This window comes from Halichoerus grypus, chromosome 13 (assembly GCF_964656455.1).
Source record: "Halichoerus grypus chromosome 13, mHalGry1.hap1.1, whole genome shotgun sequence".
NCBI lineage: Eukaryota > Metazoa > Chordata > Mammalia > Carnivora > Phocidae > Halichoerus > Halichoerus grypus.
The window spans coordinates 72,154,366-72,171,336 of record NC_135724.1 but is presented as its reverse complement, the minus strand read 5'-3'; the positions used below and the strand labels follow the sequence as shown (position 1 = coordinate 72,171,336).

Genomic DNA, 16,971 nt, shown 5'->3' with positions numbered 1-16,971 from the left:
CTAAGTTTTCACTGCTTTCTATACAATGTTTAGAAATGTGCCTTATAAATTCAGAATTTAAAGAAAACATTCCAAATGGCCTTCGTTGTTCCACAGAGTATCAATGCTGTTCCACACATACATATTTCAGATAAGTTAACAGATAACTGTAAAATGTAGCTAACAGATACTTTTGATAAGTACTGACACATCATAAAAGGGGTCTTTTGTGACAACTGTTGGGAAGGTCAGAGACAACACTCATCTTCTCTAGACCTTCAAATGATCGATGGGTCCTACTAACAAAGTCAGAGTTCTAAATATTTCTTAAAATCATAAGAACCAAAAATATACCGACATAATTTCTCCTCCTTTTTTCAAATATTCAAAGAGACACATTCATTGCTTGCTAGCATTTGAAACAGGTATTTGAATAAATATCAAAGAAAATTATTTTCACAGATGTAAAGATTCTTTGCACGTAATCCAAGAAAGGTCAATCATATGGAAAAAGACAAGGATTTTTAGCAAACGCTCACTTTCAATTGGCTTTTATACCATTTGCGCTATGATCAAAATAGTTTTGCAGCTCAGCATTTCCAGTGACAAATACACGGGTAAATCTACTCATTACATAAGGAAAATGGTGTCCCTATTTATATTCAACCTGAATTTAAACCAACAGATTATCCACAAGTCCATCATACAGTGATAGCTTCTCCTGTGTTCTTAAGAGATGTTGACAACAGTTAATTGCCTTAATTGCTAGAAAATAAAGCTGAGAAACTAGAGCAACCATTTTACATTCAAATGGCTTTAATATATTTAGAGTGTTAACCCACATTTCAACTAAGTCCCCAAAAATATTAAGTCTCTAGAGATGGCAGGTTCCTCTATATTCATTACATATATAGATAAAACAAGCCAAAATTATCATATTGCCAAGATAATTTATTAAAGTGCCAACAGAAATAGACAGAGAGCAGGGATCTTACACTTAAGCATTCTGCTGTATCAGACCACTTAGCAGTACTGCAGTGACGTAAGATAAGCACCTTATCAAAAAGGAACATCATTACCACCACTATATCTGGAATCTAGCACCTGTAGATTGCTCATGAACTTTTTACTAGTAGTCACAAAACCCAACACTAAAGAGCAGTAACAGCATAAAACTGTTTTTATTTAAAAACCGTAACTTATCATTTTATACTAGCAACACCCTGTATTAAAAGGAAGTAGCCTAAAACTTTCATGTTATCATGAGACTCTCCCAGGCCTGCCTTAAATCTTAATGCTGATGTAACCAAAATAACCATCAACAATTACCCTAGACATCATACAAAAAAGAAAAAAACCCCTCAAGACAGATGTTTACTGTCTCCAACAAATGCTCCAGAATTTACTAAGAATGTATCTGCCTAATGACTACCACCAAAGAGCAAGCTGCTACACTGACCACTTCTGGTTTATATAAATTATTATACACTGAAAAAATAATCACCATCTATTCAATGTTTACTGTGTACCATGCATGAGCTAATTACTTTATAAACATTTTACATAATCCTCAAACTGTCGGATTAGCTCCCTTTTATAGATGAAGAAACTGAGGATCAGGGAAATCAACTTGCCCAAAGACTCAGCCAGGAAGCAGGCAAATCCAAGCTTGGCTGGCTCCCAAGCCCATGCATGCTCCTTCCATTGCACCACACTGATTTCTATTCTTCTAGCCTGCCTGGGTTCAGCCTGCAAGTCCAAATTACACGGGGGGTAAGCAAAGGGCCATACCTTTCATAATTCACAATATGGCAATATTGTAGATGTCAGACACCCTATTATGGTCTTATGTTTTAAACATTAGACCAAAGGAGAAGGTACTATAAGACAAATCTTCCTATTTCTAAAGGTGACACTGCATATCACTTAACACAGAGAAGATCCATCCACCATCACTAGGAGTAACAAGTCACATCTTATGAAAGTTTCCTGTAGAAATGAATTTCCCTTCATGTCACCATGATAAATAAATTTTGAAATTGGTTATAAGCTAACTTATCATGGTACTTTAGGGTTCATATTTTCTTCTGGCAGGACTGGACACATCCAAAAATAGACAACTTCAAAGGTGTGACCCAGATTAGAAAATCTAAAGCTTCCAAAATGGTACATCCAACCCTCAAATGTTCATCCAAGCAGGTGGTTCCAATTCAATATGGGTAAGTCAAATTCACAGAAATTCTCCAATTTCACTTTAAACAAGTGACTTAACTAGAGCTCAATTCTTTACCTTAGTTCTGTTCACCTATTAGTAAAATAGCAAAAGACATAATATTCCAGAACCTCAAATTAAAGGTTTTTGATAAATTGAATAGATCTTCCAAGTAGGAAGTAAACCGTTTGTTTTAGAAGCAAAACAAGCCCTTAAAGGTAAAACTGACCAGAGTTAGTACTGCCTAATGGTTAAAGACACTAACCATTGTGGCCAAATAAATCTTATTGCCTTATAATTTGATGCCTTAAATTTGCCACTTAGAAGATGTGTAACTTTTGGCATGTTATTCAATCTGAGCCTGTTTCCTCAACTGCAAAATAGGAATAATCCTTACTCCAGCAAGGTTACTATAAGGATTACTTTACACATCTTTAGAAGCAGCAAGAAGCAATTAACTGTTGTAACTATTATTTTATCATCAAATAAAGTCCTTGGGGGAAACTAGAACAACCCACCCAGTTTCCCAAGTCCCATTCATGGTCTTCCAACGTTATCATATAGTCTGTCATTCCAAATTTGGACTCTCATTCCACAATTGAGAACTGAAGTAACCATTTATCAAACCCAATCACCTGTGAACATCTAAGTGGCCTTCAAATGCTTGTTCTTAAACATGCAGTTCAAATATAAAAAAAGGATACTGAAGATTTTGCCCAAGACTGTTACCAACTAGGTAAGCAAGCTTGATCTACAACCTTATCTAAGTGGGTTTCAGATTCATCATCAATAGCATGAGACTTCACTTAAATGGCCTCTACTCTAAAACTTTCTAGTTCAATAATAAGCTTCCTAAACAAAAATAAAACCAGGCTATCACCATTTGGCAATTCACTTCACTACCCAGAAAAAATTTATTTCCTTGATCGGAAAAAGAGCAAACAAAAAACTACTCTCATCACAAATAATATATTGTCCTTTCCCATAAAAAACTAAAATTTATTTTTATTATTTTATTATTTCTAGATGATTGAAGTCTACATCCTCAACCCTCAGCGTGGTTCGTCAGATCTCTGGGCCATTCATGTAGCTGCTCATCACTTCTCCAGGCACTAAAATGGTAGAATACTTACCTTCATCTCGAAAGTGACAAACGAATGTGTTAAAACGCTATGTGGTTATGATCCCACCGAATTACTTCCAAGAGAGTGGGCATAAGAATTAACCCTGAAACATTCCAGGTCAACATGGGATAATGATAATCTCTTCATGAACTCAAGAACCATAAACACATGTGTTCTGTGATTTGCACACATTCTGGGGAAAGGCTAAATTGTGGGTTTAAACAAGTTACCATTTCCTGCTTAGCACATAAAATCTATATTGGATGTAGGGACGAATTTCCCAGGAAGATAAGGCCAACTGTTTGCTGAAAAGAGAAACCAATAATTTCTTCTCACAAGTTGTCATTTAAAGGTCTTCGGTCTTTTTTTTTTCTTCTTCTTGTTAGGAAAAAAAGACTTGTTAGAACCCAACTGTTTTGGCTGTTGTCACTAAAGAGAAACAGTTGATTCTAGAATAGTCCAACTTCTGGCGATCCAAAGAAGAGTATTTGTTGGATTCCTATCAAACACTTGAGTGAAACAACTCAAAATATGGACTTCAAAACAACTAAAATTTGCATTTGGTCAAATATATTTTGATCCAACAAATGAAGATCGTATTCTTCTGGATTAGCAACAAATATTTCACTGATCTCAGTTCTTCAATACAGAGCTCAAGACTCATCCAGTGATACATCCCCAAAAGTAAAAAAGCAGAATTTTCTGGGAAAAGGAGTTCTGTATTATCAAGGAATGAGTTAGCAGTGACCTCAGTGGCACCTAAAGGATACTTACGAATTTGTATGCAGATATTCAAAGGTTAGCTGAGCTCGATTCAGACTGCTGTAATTTGTGAAAGCCATGAGTGCAGTGAGGTCTCCAGTCCTTCACCCACTAACTGGGAAATACAACCTTACAATGGAATAGATTTTGCAGGATTCCTTCCAGTAAAGGTTTGGTAAGTCTGTGCTCCTTACTGTTAAACAAGGTTACCTAGTATCTATCCAAAATATATTCTAAGAGATGTCTAACACTACAATTGGTTTCGCTTTTAAATTTTTTATCTTCTTAATGACTGTGATGTAATATTCTGGAAAAAACTGTTATAAATCTGTAGTCTTAAAGAGCTTTAGCATTCAGTTGCGATAGTTCAAGGAGTTGAATGTAGATGGTCTTGGAGTAGATGGTATTGGGAGTTGGAGGTTTTATTACTGCTCCATCTTCACGTTCTTCAAGTTTTTTTGCTCCTCTAAATTTCCGATCAGAAAATTTACCAATCTGGAAATTTACCAACTTCTGTCATGAAACTGGACAGTCACCCATTTCTTCACCAATGATCCCAGGGTTCTTAAATAGGCCCCAGGCTGGCGGCCATGAAGTCGATGGAGTGCATATGGCGTTAGTTCCGGCTTCACCACCTCCCAACTGAATGGTCTCGTAAGCGCTGGTGACGATTTCTGTTTCCAAAGCCCAGACCCAACCCAGTGCGTGCTCCCGTCCCAATCTCCTCAGGGTAGTGGGTCAAATTACCTCACAATGACCCACAAAAATGCCTCAGAATTGACCCGCCCAAATCACCTGAGGCGGGCAGCGCCCCTCCCCCACTCCCTCAGACAGAGGCCTCCGGCTCTCAGGCCTTTCGTGGGCCTGGGTTCCGAGGCCGCCGCCTCCTCACTGAGAGGAGTTAGTCCCAGCTTTCAAGGCTCGGACGAGGGCTGTGTGGAGAGCGCACAACCCGACCGGGCGTTGCCCGGTGCTCAAAGCTGCCTTTGTCCCTCCCCACGGAATTGGAACCCAACAACCGCAGCGCGCTCTTGGAACCATGTGCTGCCTCCGCCGCTGCCGCCGCCGCCGCGAGACCAGCCGCCCACGCGCCGCGCTGAATGAGATGATGACAGGACTCAGCACCACGGAATTCGGCGTTTAGGGCTGCTCTGCCGCCGCTGCCGCAGCCGCCACAGCCACCTCAGCCACCGCTTTGTCTCCGCTACTGCACACAACCCGGTCCGCCTCGCGCACTCCCCGACGCCCCAAGCCCCCGAGGCCTCCGCGGCGCATTCGGCCAATCACAGAGCCGCAGGTCCTCCCGCCCCCGCCCTGATGCGACGCCTCCTGATTGGCGGGTAGCGGGTCTCCACATGACCGGATCTTGCTAGCCGGGCCCGCCCCTGTCACGTGAGAGAGCGCGCCTCTCTTCCTGCTTTCATGACCCTCTCCGCCATTTAAAGAAACAGTACCGGGGGCGGGCCGAGCGACGCAGCCGGGACGGTAGCTGCGGCGCGGACCGGCGGAGCCATCTTGTCTCGTCGCCGGGGAGTCAGGCCCCTAACTCGAAGAAGCCCTGGCGCGCCCTCCCCCCCTCCCCGGTCTGGTAGGGCGAAGGAGCGGGCGCGCGGTCGATCGAGCGATCGGTTGGCGGCTCTTTCTCCTGCTCTGGCATCCAGCTCTTGGGGCGCAGGCCCGGCCGCCGCGGCGCGCGCCCGGTGGCCGTTGGCGCTCGCGCCGCGTCTTTCTTCTCGTACGCAGAACTCGGGCGGCGGCCTATGCGTTTGCTATTCGACGAGGAGTCGTCCGGGTGGTCGGCGGCGGCGGGCAACTGCTCCGCCCCGCTCCCGGGGAGGCGGCGGCGGCGGCGGCGGGATTTGGCGCGGCCGGGGAGGCGGGGGTGGCCGCGGCCGGCCTGGAGGCCTGGCGCCACCCTTCGGGGCCTGCAAGGACCCAATTGGGGGGGCAAGAGGGCGCTGGGGGATGGTTGGTGGTGGGCTTTCTACTTTGCCTTTTCCTCCTTATGCCCCCTTAGTGAGGGGCGGGAGCTCTGGCGGCAGCTCCGGGGTGGGGAGACAAGCCCCGGAGTCGGAAGAGCTGGGTTTGCTTCCGGGCCTAGCCACCAGCTGGCCGAGTGACCTTAGGCAAATCACTCTGTAATTTGTCGGCGCCTCAGTTTCCTCCTCTGCCTATCAATGTTTGTGGGGTTGAAAGCGCTTTGTAACGTATAAAGCGTCGGTGTACGTAAGGGATGATTATTGTTTGTAATGGGGTTTTTTTTGAGTTGTAAGAAAAGTTAGCAATTGCCCAGTTCTTGAATTTTGGAACCTGGGAACCTTGGATTGAAGTTGGAGATCCCCCAAACTCCCCGAAATTGTATGTAGAAATAGTGGGAGTGTGCATTTTGGGGACTGAGGATCCATCGCCAGCAAGTTATCAAAGGGGGCTGTAACCCAGAAAAGTTAAGAACTACAATTGTTTTATGCCACAGGGAGGAAATTGAGGCCTAGATGTCATTTGGGACCCTTCACAACCGATTTGAAGCCCCTGTTTGAATCCCTGGGATATGTGAGCTGTTTCTATGCATAATGGATATTTGGGGTAACAACACTCCACTGCTTGGCTTCTATTCTGAGTCCTTTCCCTTTACCATGGGGTGCCTGAAGGGTGGCTGACACGTTGGTATGGTTCAATGGCACCCAACATAAAGCAGCTAAAACTAGAAATGGGTGTGTTCTCTAGTATCAAGAAGCCTGTTGAATCTTTGGCCCAGCAATTCTTAGTGTTCTGCTGCTTATACTGGTACCTGACTACCTGTCTCTTTCATTGACCATTTTCCACAACCATGGTTGCCATCCATTACTTGCTTCCATTTTATATCCTTAGTCTGTGCGGTTGGTAGTGAGCAGGCTTATTTTTAAATGGTGCTGCCGAGTCCAGCTAATTAATGGTGCAGGTGGATTTTTAGCAAGCTGGCTCACTGGTACACAGACTAAACCAGGCCTGGAATTCCTGAAGATGTTTGGGGGTTTATCTTTATTAATTGAAGGTTAACACTTTGAAGAGTTTTGTTATGACTTCTGCTGAACTTCAAAATCAGTAGATTTGGAAGTGTTTCAATGCTTAACTTTTTCCTGGCCTGCTTTGTATTCTCTTTGCTTGCAAGTGTGTTACTAAGATGGCCAAAATGCCAGTTATTGCTTCTTTGTTAATTGTCAGCTGCTTTTATCAAATTCCAGGCCATTGTCCAGCAAACACTATAGAAATGTTTGAACAGTTGGATTTCAAACATTTTCATTTTGTGGAGTGGTGCTTACCAGTGGTACAGCTCTAAGCAAGTGAACATAAACACATTTAAGTGTATTTTGTCTGGTTAGGTGTTTACCTGTTTTGCTATTTCATACAAATGTCTGAGAAAATCAGTTGACTATTCCTTTTACGTAAAGGGCAAAGACAAATGATCTCACTTCCAGAGAAATGACTGTTTTGGAGAAAAATGTGTTGGTCTTTTAGCTCTTTTGTTATTATCTGGATGTACCTCAAAAGAATCTTAAGACTGTGGTGATCTTATAAGATGCTTTCCTCGGGAGAAAGGAGGAAAAAAAACAACTGGAACTCAAAGCTTGAAATTCTGTGACAAAACATGAGATGTCCAGGATAGGAGGCCGAAAAGGTTTCACTACAGTGTTCTGCACTAGCTGGAGCAGATGCTTTTCTGTGTAGCCACGGGATGGCCTCCAGATTTCCAGATTTTCAACACTTGGGACCTGAAGAGCGTGTCAGGATGTGACAGGAACTCTGGAGCTGAATATTTTTGGTTTTGAATTTGGGGGCTGTTGACCTTGCTTTGAGAAGAGACAGCAACTGAGCAAGCACTGCCACCAGCACCATTACTGGGAATTTGAAGACCTGAGTTTCTGCCAGACCTTCAGTGCAAACTCTAGCAACACTCCATCAAAAGTGAACTACGGTACTTGCCATTTTCCAAAATGCCTCATTCTTTACTTACCATCTCTGCACTTTTGTTCATGCTCTACTTTGGAATGTATTCCTCTGGTTCTTCACCTGTCAAAACACTGCCATTTCCTCAATATCCACGTCAGATGCTCTCTACTTCCATGAGTCTCCTTAACTTTATCTTTTTTTAAGTTTCATTTTCTGTTGTTTACCTTTTAGTTATCTTTGCATAGCATACCTTGTAAAGTAGTCATTTGCAAGCATTTGCTCTTTTTCCAGATAGCAAGCCCCTTGAAAGCAAGGGCTTTGTTTTAAGGATTTTTGCCCGCATGTACTACCTACATATGATGAAGCCTTTCATAGAAGGGGGTAATTTAGAGAGTGGGCTATCGGAATAAACAGTAAGCGTTTGCTTAATTGCTGTGTGGTAACCTAATTACTTTTGATTAGGAAAAAGATCACTAGTTATGGGTCATGTTTCTTTCTGTGTTTCATGGTGGGTTTTGTTTTGTTTTGTTTTTTTAATTCTAAATTTAAAAAGATTTAGGGAGCCCTCAGATGTGAAGAGAAACTGAAAGATTGCATAGGGTATTAACAGAGGGTGCAAATACCAGGGTCTTATTCCCGGGGTACCTTATTCTCTCCCACACAAGATGGGATCTTGTTAAAATGAAAGTTAAAGACCGCTTCTAAAAAAGTACAGGTCATAAGATAATTTGAGGAAAGCATTGGAAAAGGAAGAAGGACAAGATCTCCTTTGGTGTTGGTATGTAAATTTAAATTCAGTTCTTCTCGTGCTACCAGTGGAGCCACTTCTTTCTCCCCAATCAGGCACTACTCAGCAGCCTGAATACAATCAAATTACTCCCCCAAATTACGAGACTTAGGGCAGTTCCTGTTTGCTGCTTCCCTAGGACAGTTTGTTCTCAAGAGTCAGGAAGCAGTCCCTGCCAGAGAACAGTTATCACTGATTGTTAATCAGAAAGCTTTTTTTACTCCCCATTTATCATTTGTCAGCTTCCTAGCTAGGCTTATCTAGAACTAGTACCCATCAGGCAGCTGATATGTTGACAGCACACCCACCCTAGTGTTAGTGTCCTGTGTTTGTAATTCCATGCATTTGTTATCTTACCTGTTTTGTTCCTGTCCCTTCCAGTCCTGTGCCTCCTGATTGCTGAGTGTTCACCTGGACCTTCTGACCACCTTCCTTGTACTATTCCATCAGCCTACAGATCTGGTACCTGGATTTTTGCCCTTGGTGATTCCTTCACCTTACTGCTGAAGAAGACACCATTCCAGTGGACCACTGTGATCCAAGAGGCATTCAGCCATCACGATGTGGCCTTCACTTCCACTCCTGTCCTGTTCCACCCAGATTCAGCACAGCCCTTTATAGTGAAGTCAAACTGTTTAAGTCAAGTAGCTGAAGCTGTTTTATCACAACAAAGGCCCAATTTGTTCCTTGAGTGTGCATTTCATTTCTTCAGTTAAAGCCTTCAGAGACACATAATAAATTTGGACCAGAGGATTTTTAGTTATCAACACTGAAGAATGACAACATCTTTCCAAGAACGGCATTGGACCATACCCCACAATTTCAAATGATTGAAATTCATGAAGTGTCTAGGATCCTCTCCAGGTCACTGGATCTTATTCTTTTTCCACTTCAAGTCTATAGTAGCCTACTGAATAGAAAGCAGATATTGGGATTAAAACAAAGGCACAGTGAACTCACAGCATCTTTGGGATTACTCAGGAACCAGAACTTTTCACACAAATTTAAGAAATTCTACCAAGGAATCCCTTTATCTAACAGCATCTCACAAAGCTGCAGTCAGATTCCAGAAAAGGCATCTTGATACATCCAGGTAGAACCTATAATGGTAATCCCTTATGTTTATATAGCACTTTATAGTTTCAAAGCACTTTTACATGCATTAATCTCAATTATCAAAATAACACAGTAAATTATAATCCCTTTTTGCAAATGAGGAAATGGAAATTTAAAAGGTTATCCAAGGTGACACAGCTACAAAGTGGTAGAGGTCAGGCCTTCTGACTCCCAGTCCAGTTCTCTCCATGGAATTAACTTAGCTTTGACTTTACCTGCAGTGTTAAGATGACTAGAGATTGGTAACCCCAGAAAAGTTTTCAACTTCCTGATCTGGTACCCTCAGTCAGTCAGGATGTCATAAGTGTAATCTTGTAATGGCTGCACCTAGACCAGAATTCCATGGCAGTATCCCTAAGGTTTAAGAGAGGACTGTCTCCATAGTGGCAGATTATTCCAGTCAACAAGGCACATGTTCATCTGACAATAAGACTATGTAACATGAAACACAAAGCTACGTTTAGATCTGTTGTTCCCATGGTCTTCCCAAATGGCCTAATTGATTGGAGATCCCTGTTCATGTTTTGTCCTCTTTTTTTTTTTTTTTTTTCCTAAGTCTTACTAATAACTCTTAGACACCAAGATCTTATCTATGGTCCTCTACCCCCAAACATATACTTGACATGAGTCCTACATTTTTTTAGAGCAGTGCTGTTCATATATGTGTGTATGTATATTTGATGCATACTCATAACATGTATACGTAGAGCTTCCATAGTCCTGTAAGATGGTAAAATATGTGTTCCCTCCCGATTCATTGTAGTGTATTAAAGGATCTCAGAAGGCTTGCAACAAAGAGCCTCATTGAGCTGTTTAGCCCAGTGTGTCCTAAGTATAATCAAACACAGAATGTTATTGTTGCAGCATTCCTTTAAACGGAATGGGGAAACTGCTTTAATGCAGTATAGCCAGTACTGGAGACCCAGGAGTAAACAGCATCTTTGAAGCCCCTCCCCCCATTTCTGACTTTGTCAATAACTGCTTGAATTGGTATGTCTTTATCTGAGAGTCCTACATCTTGACCATTACCTCTGTTTTTCTGTTAAAGGAACCGTTAGAAGATCTGTGAGGATATATGGGAAGGGAATGGGGAAAAGTTAATGTTGACCCCCAAATTGGATGAGTTCCATGACATTTAGCAATATACTTCTCTGTCCTTAGAATTGTGCTGTAAATCTAGCTCAAAGGCATTGAATCTCAGGTGGGTGAGGAGATTGGGAAGGGAACGGAGGAGAAAGATGGAAAAAAGGGGGAGGAGGGATGAGAAGGAAATATTTTCTTAGAATTTGAGTTGTGGCCCATTGAGATCTTACCAGTGCTTGAAGAGAAGTCATCTAGCCATGGACTTGGGATAATATTTCAAAGAAATGGAATGCATTTTGCAGACGTATGCTGACTGCAAAAATCCAATGCTGTTGTCACTTAAAACCAATAGCCTGTTCTCTGATAGTCACAAACCCAATTTGAGGCCATCAGAATTTACAGCAAACTTGAATGTTAACATCATTCTGTAATGTGGCCCATATTAGGGAAAGAATGACTAGGAAAACACCTTCTTGGCTTACCACAGACTTTGCTCACAGTTTCTGGTTTCTGTGACCTATTTTTTGTATTTCAGCATTTTGTGAACAACTTATTCTTAGATCATTGGTTTTCCAAAGGCTTTGTGACCATGAAGCCCTTTGGATGAAAACTGTGTGGAAGCCCAGAGTAAAAGAGAAGCTGCTGTAGATGAAGCAGGAGTGGGGGGCCTGAAACCTGCCACACAAGCATCTTCCTTTACCACCATGGTGACCCCTAAGGAGACTTCTTTACAACACCTAGAATTCTTCAGAACACAGTTTGAAAACCACTGCCCTAGACAACATGTGCAACCTGAATGGCATTCTGATCTGTACCTCTACCCAACCCAGTCCGTGTTCAGTTGATGCTGCACATTCTTAGGAATACTTACCGTGGGCAGAATCAGAAAAGTGCAAGAAGATGGGCATTATCTTTGCCCCCCCAGAGTAGTCATGTGGGCTGAAAGTGGTATCAAATGGACCTAGATTAGCAGCCCTGTACCCCCAGATGGATTTCAAGTCAGTGATTCCTGGGATTCAATATAGTCAGCAATTCATATGTACTCCACACTGACACACCCCCTTACCCAGCCTCTTTAACAAACACCAGATGCTCTAGCGGTACTTGAAATATGTAACTTTGAAGTCTTGATCCTCCTTGGATACCTGAATCGCCAGGTATTGAAGCTGGTACTAAAGTTGATGATGCCTCATTGAGGCCATATTAGACCAACTTGTACATTGGACCTCCCATCATCAGCCATGGTACTTTACTTCGTGTGCAAGGGATAACCATTAACTATGAAAGTAGAACTGAAATTCTGGCAACATTACCTAAAAGGGTACCTGGTTATTCATCTTATTCTCAAAACTACAAGTCACTATGACTCAACCAGTGGCAGTTACACTGCTTCTTGGTTATTATTCAGTTTAACTGCTGTTTCCAGGATAAATGAGCTAATAACCTTAAAAAAATTTCCTCCATCATTGGCATATCTGCTCCACAATTATGAATACTCTGCTCTAACTACATGTAACACCTGATCCACAAGAGACTATTTTTGAATATCCTCTCTCATGTATGTGATTTTAAATGTGATCTTTTGGAAAATTTTCTTCTAACCAATGAGAGGTGTTCTTTTATGATGGCTCTTTTGATGTCTGGTACCATCAACTACAGGTGTTAGGGATATTTGGAGGTAGGCCTCTTGACCAGGCCATGGTAGCTTGCTTGCTGGGCATCTCAAGTTACATATCATCTACCTTTTTGCTGGAAATGTAGACTGACTTGAAAATCTACAAAGCCTGCAGCTAAGATTTTATCAGTAGACTCAAGAGCTTCCTGCAGCTTCTTCCTAATGTTACAAGACCAGTGTCTTGTCTTTGTGGATGTTTTCATGGAATTTCATCTGTCTCAGTACTGTTGTTTTACACTGATTCAGAGTGGCTGACTTCATTCCTTGCTATGAGATACTCTCAGGCATTAAGACACTTACCTGTTTCTGCAGGATGGATTCAGTTCGTGAACTCCCAGATCATGTCAAACAAGTAGACTTCAATTTGTGTCGTGAGAAAAATCTGAGTTCTTTACTTCACAATCTACTTAAGGGCCAGCTGTCCTCAACTATACTCTAATGAATGCACTGGTTAAATGTTGGGAATGGTTTCTTTGTATCTTTGTCTCTTATTCTCTAGACTAACCCTGATTACATGACTCTGTCTACAAATCATCAAACAAGGCCTGCGCATCCTCAACTAATAAAAATCTAATGACTAGCTTGCTTGTATATACAACTATTATTTGTTAATAAGAAGTTATCTACAAACTCCATTTTTCTACTACCTTCAGAATGTCAGCTCGATTTTCTCTTCTGTACTTACAGAAAAAGACACTGATCTACACTGCCAGTCATTTCCTTTAATCCTGTCAAATGCAGTCAAAATGAGGGGCTTAAGGTGAGGATGATCATCTGTTCAAGAGTCTAATGTATGCTGTGTATAAGAATTGATGGTTGAAAATGAAGAAAGCCTAAAACTCAAACCTAGGATCTTAACTACTATCTGCCTGCCTCAGATCTCAATCTAAGTCTTTCAGCAGCACCATCCAACCAATCTAAGGCCTTGTTTATAAGCTGATTCTCAGAGATGGGCTGAGTTTCAGAAGATGGAGACTTGATTACCAAAGAGAGTAGGGCCAACCTTCATGAACCTGGCTCTCCCAACCTTGTCATTCCCAGATGTAGCATAGACTCCTCAACAGAACCTCAAGTCTGAATTGAGAATATAGCCTTCTACTGAGCTGAAAGTTCTGGGGCAGATAAACAGAAAAATGAAAGCTGCTATACCTGACTGGCCCTTTAAGATCAGAAAATGATATCCAGAGTAAACCCTAAGGAATGACCCTGGAGTACTCAGGGTAAAAACTAATTTACAGAGCTTCGATATCAATCTACCCATTTTTCCAGATCACATCCTGGCTAATGGTGTGGCCAGCCCTGCTGAAGGTACCCTATTTGTCTCTTTAGACTCAGCCCTTGTATGCCTTTTTTGACATGTTGGCAATCAGACTGGCTGTGCATGAGAGAACTACAACTGGTATCAGCCTATCTTACACTCAGTTCCACCAAGGAGTTTTGAATAGAAGCAACCTGCATCTCACACACACACACACACACCCAGGACTTAATGTTCAACTGGAAGGACTGTGCTATATACTACTTGACCAGCAGCCCTTTTTTTTTTTTTTTAAGTGCAGAGTAAGCCTCTACACTTATATATATTTCGTCATTTTCAGCACTTGAGACCCCTTCTACCAGATCTGAAGGACTACAGATTGAAAGCACTGTCCATTCCTCTCTTCTGCAGTAATACAGAGGTGACAGAAATGTACCAGTTCACCTTGACAAAAGACTAAAGGAATGCAAGAAAAGTTTTCCACTGAACTTAAAAGTTACACTGACTTAATAGCCTCACAGAACTATTTGCCAGTGGGAGGCTTGTTGTCCTGCGTTGTGTCTGCAAGATGGTTGGGCTCTCAGATTCAAGGCCACTGAGTTTACTTCTGTTGAAACGCTATTGGATCATCCAAAGTATGCTATTGGACACAATTATTCCATTGAAATGGATTACAAGCTTCCTGAGTACAGGACAAACTTAACTCCTCATGATGTTTTTTCAGAATACCTTTATAGTCAAGAAAGTAACAAATGCCAGCTGTTAGTGAACAGATACTAAACTTTTTCAGTATTATGGGTCATATTGACATCAGTTTTTGATTGACCAGCATCCATTCCATCTCTTTGTAGCAACTCTGTGATGTTTCTTGGAACCACTTTTCCGTATCTTCAGTCCACATGATTCAGACAGTCTGGCCTAACTTGAAGCTTCATGGGTGGACATGTAATTCAGACCTGATCAATCAGCATAGTCCATTCTTTCACCATAAAGATTGGTTCTGGAATGGTCGTGTGATCCAAGTTGGTCCAGTGGTACTCAGCCCTAGGAGTTCTACTGAACTGTGGAGGAGAAGCTCAGAAGCTCTCTTTACTGAGGTTGCTTGGCTTTGTAATATGAAAAGCTCAAACCAACAGGGCCCACCATATCAAATGAGCCAGAGAATGAAGCCAGTGCAGAGCCAAATGATGGAGAGACTTGAGTCCTGATGACAATGTTTGTGCCCCTGGATCCAACCGTGCCTGAAGCTAGTATATCCCTATGGACTTTTCAGTTATGTGAGCCAATAAATACCCTTTTTTGCTTTAAGTTACTTTGAGTTGGGTTTCTATTGCTTAAAATTGAGTCACTCCTGACTACTATACTGTCTCCCCAGCATCGAAACTTGACAAATTCAAGTATTTATTAAACTGGAGGTCATGGCCACACTGAAGTCTTCCAAACCAGAAGACAAAGTGAAACAGGAAGTGACAATGTTTAAGTTACTACAGAAGCATAAAAATTACATGGTAGAAAAATATAGAAGAAAACCTAAATGTGTATAGGTAAAGGATTGGTTAAATAACACATGGCTCAGCCATATAAAATTACATGGCTGTTAAAATTAATAAAATACAGTTATTGTGTATGAACATGGAAAAATGGCCATGATATATTCAGTGAAACAAACAATAGAAAAATGTATAGTATGAACTCAAAAATTTGTGTTTATGATGCATAGAAAAGTCTACTAATGGCTTTCTTCAAATAGTGTAGATTACATGAGACTTTCAGCTTTATACATTTCTGTATTTGAATATTTTCCACTAATATTACATTTAAACTTTATTTAAAAATAAAGAATTTTAAAAATTAAATTTAGTACTTATTGTTTGACTTGGGCAAGTTACTTACCACTGAGCTTAGTTTGTCAAATAATTTAAAATACCCATCTTTCTGTTAGTGAATATTTAGATAAATATAGTCATCATCCATTAGTGAAGCTGACAAGGTTATTGTACCTTGTTTGAGGAACTCAAACTCAGTGATTGATTCTTAATTTTTCAAGTATATCTCTTTAAATGAGGTTTTTTTGGATTATCAGGATATCCTAGTATCAGTGTTCATCAAAGATTATTCCAGTTCTCAACTGATTAATCTATTAAGTCCTCTATTGCAGTGTTCACAGTAGGTAGGTAGAAGAAAAAGATCGTCTTTTCTTTGAAATCCTTGAGTATTTTGATATCACAGTCAAGTTCAATAGTGACCTTTTTATTGCTAAGTCTAGTACATACTCATCTTACCTGAACTTACAGCAGCACAGTCTGCTCCCATCATATCTTGGCACACTCTTTTTCCCTTAGGAATTGTGACATTTCTCATTTTCTTCCTGCATTTCTGGCTTTTGCTCCATTGTAGATAGTTTTCTTCTCCCCATCATTTAAATATTAGTGTAATGGCCATCCATGGATTTTTGCCTCCCATTTTCCCTTTCCTTTAATGATAAATCCCCACTTTTTCTTTGTAATGCTGTTCCTTTCCATTCTGAGGTTTTAGTGGAACTGTAGATTACAGTATTCCAGCCTCGTGCCCCCCTAGTTGATCATGTGATCCAAGGCTTGTCCAATCAAAATTCCCCTCTCACCAGGACTGCGAGTCTTAAGAGAGGTGATGCAAACAAAATCAGGAATTGAGTCATTCTGATGGTAGTGTCCCAAGGAAGCTATATCAGAGTTGGTGCAAGGACATTCCCCCATGGTGCCCTGGTTCCTGTTGCAAGGCCTAGTTCCCAAATTTTCCTTTGATTCTGTAGACTACCATATATCCTTAAAATACGTTCCCTTTTCATTTGTCAGCCAAAGCAGGTTTCTCTTGCTTACAACCAAATGACTGAATGATAACAGAAATTGATACCAGAGAGTTAAATGGGCTTCAGACCTTTAGGAACATGGAAGATCTGGAATTGAGTCTGCACTAAAGGCAGCAAAAACTTGCTCTGTATCCCAGGGTAGGGGAAATAAGCAATTTATATTGGCAAAGGAGCCAGTAAAGATACTTTCCCCTTGTCCT

At 41.3% G+C, this 16,971-nt stretch overlaps 2 protein-coding genes across 6 annotated transcripts in view; one reads left to right on the top strand and one right to left on the bottom strand.

The window, feature by feature from the left end:
• The window catches only part of MORC2 (MORC family CW-type zinc finger 2), a 41,682-nt gene extending 36,098 nt beyond the window's left edge, over window positions 1-5,584 (bottom strand). For 2 of the 5 annotated variants that reach the window (XM_078060766.1, XM_078060767.1), the window contains exon 1: window positions 4,090-5,584. In XM_078060766.1, coding sequence (XP_077916892.1) covers window positions 4,090-4,157 — 68 coding nt within the window. In that variant the 5' untranslated portion in view covers window positions 4,158-5,584. Of the gene's footprint in view, window positions 1-3,324; window positions 4,049-4,089 lie in introns of those variants that run through there. The other 3 variants (XM_078060769.1, XM_078060768.1, XM_078060770.1) reach the window with 3 other exon arrangements.
• Window positions 4,668-15,231, top strand: LOC118539710 (taurine up-regulated 1 protein). The gene is made up of 4 exons (XM_078060112.1): window positions 4,668-4,692; window positions 5,222-5,413; window positions 5,631-8,029; window positions 9,173-15,231. Exons 1-3 carry the CDS (start codon window positions 4,668-4,670, stop codon window positions 6,092-6,094), a joined length of 681 nt encoding a protein of 226 aa, XP_077916238.1. The 3' UTR covers window positions 6,095-8,029; window positions 9,173-15,231.
• Window positions 15,232-16,971: the final 1,740 nt, after the last annotated feature.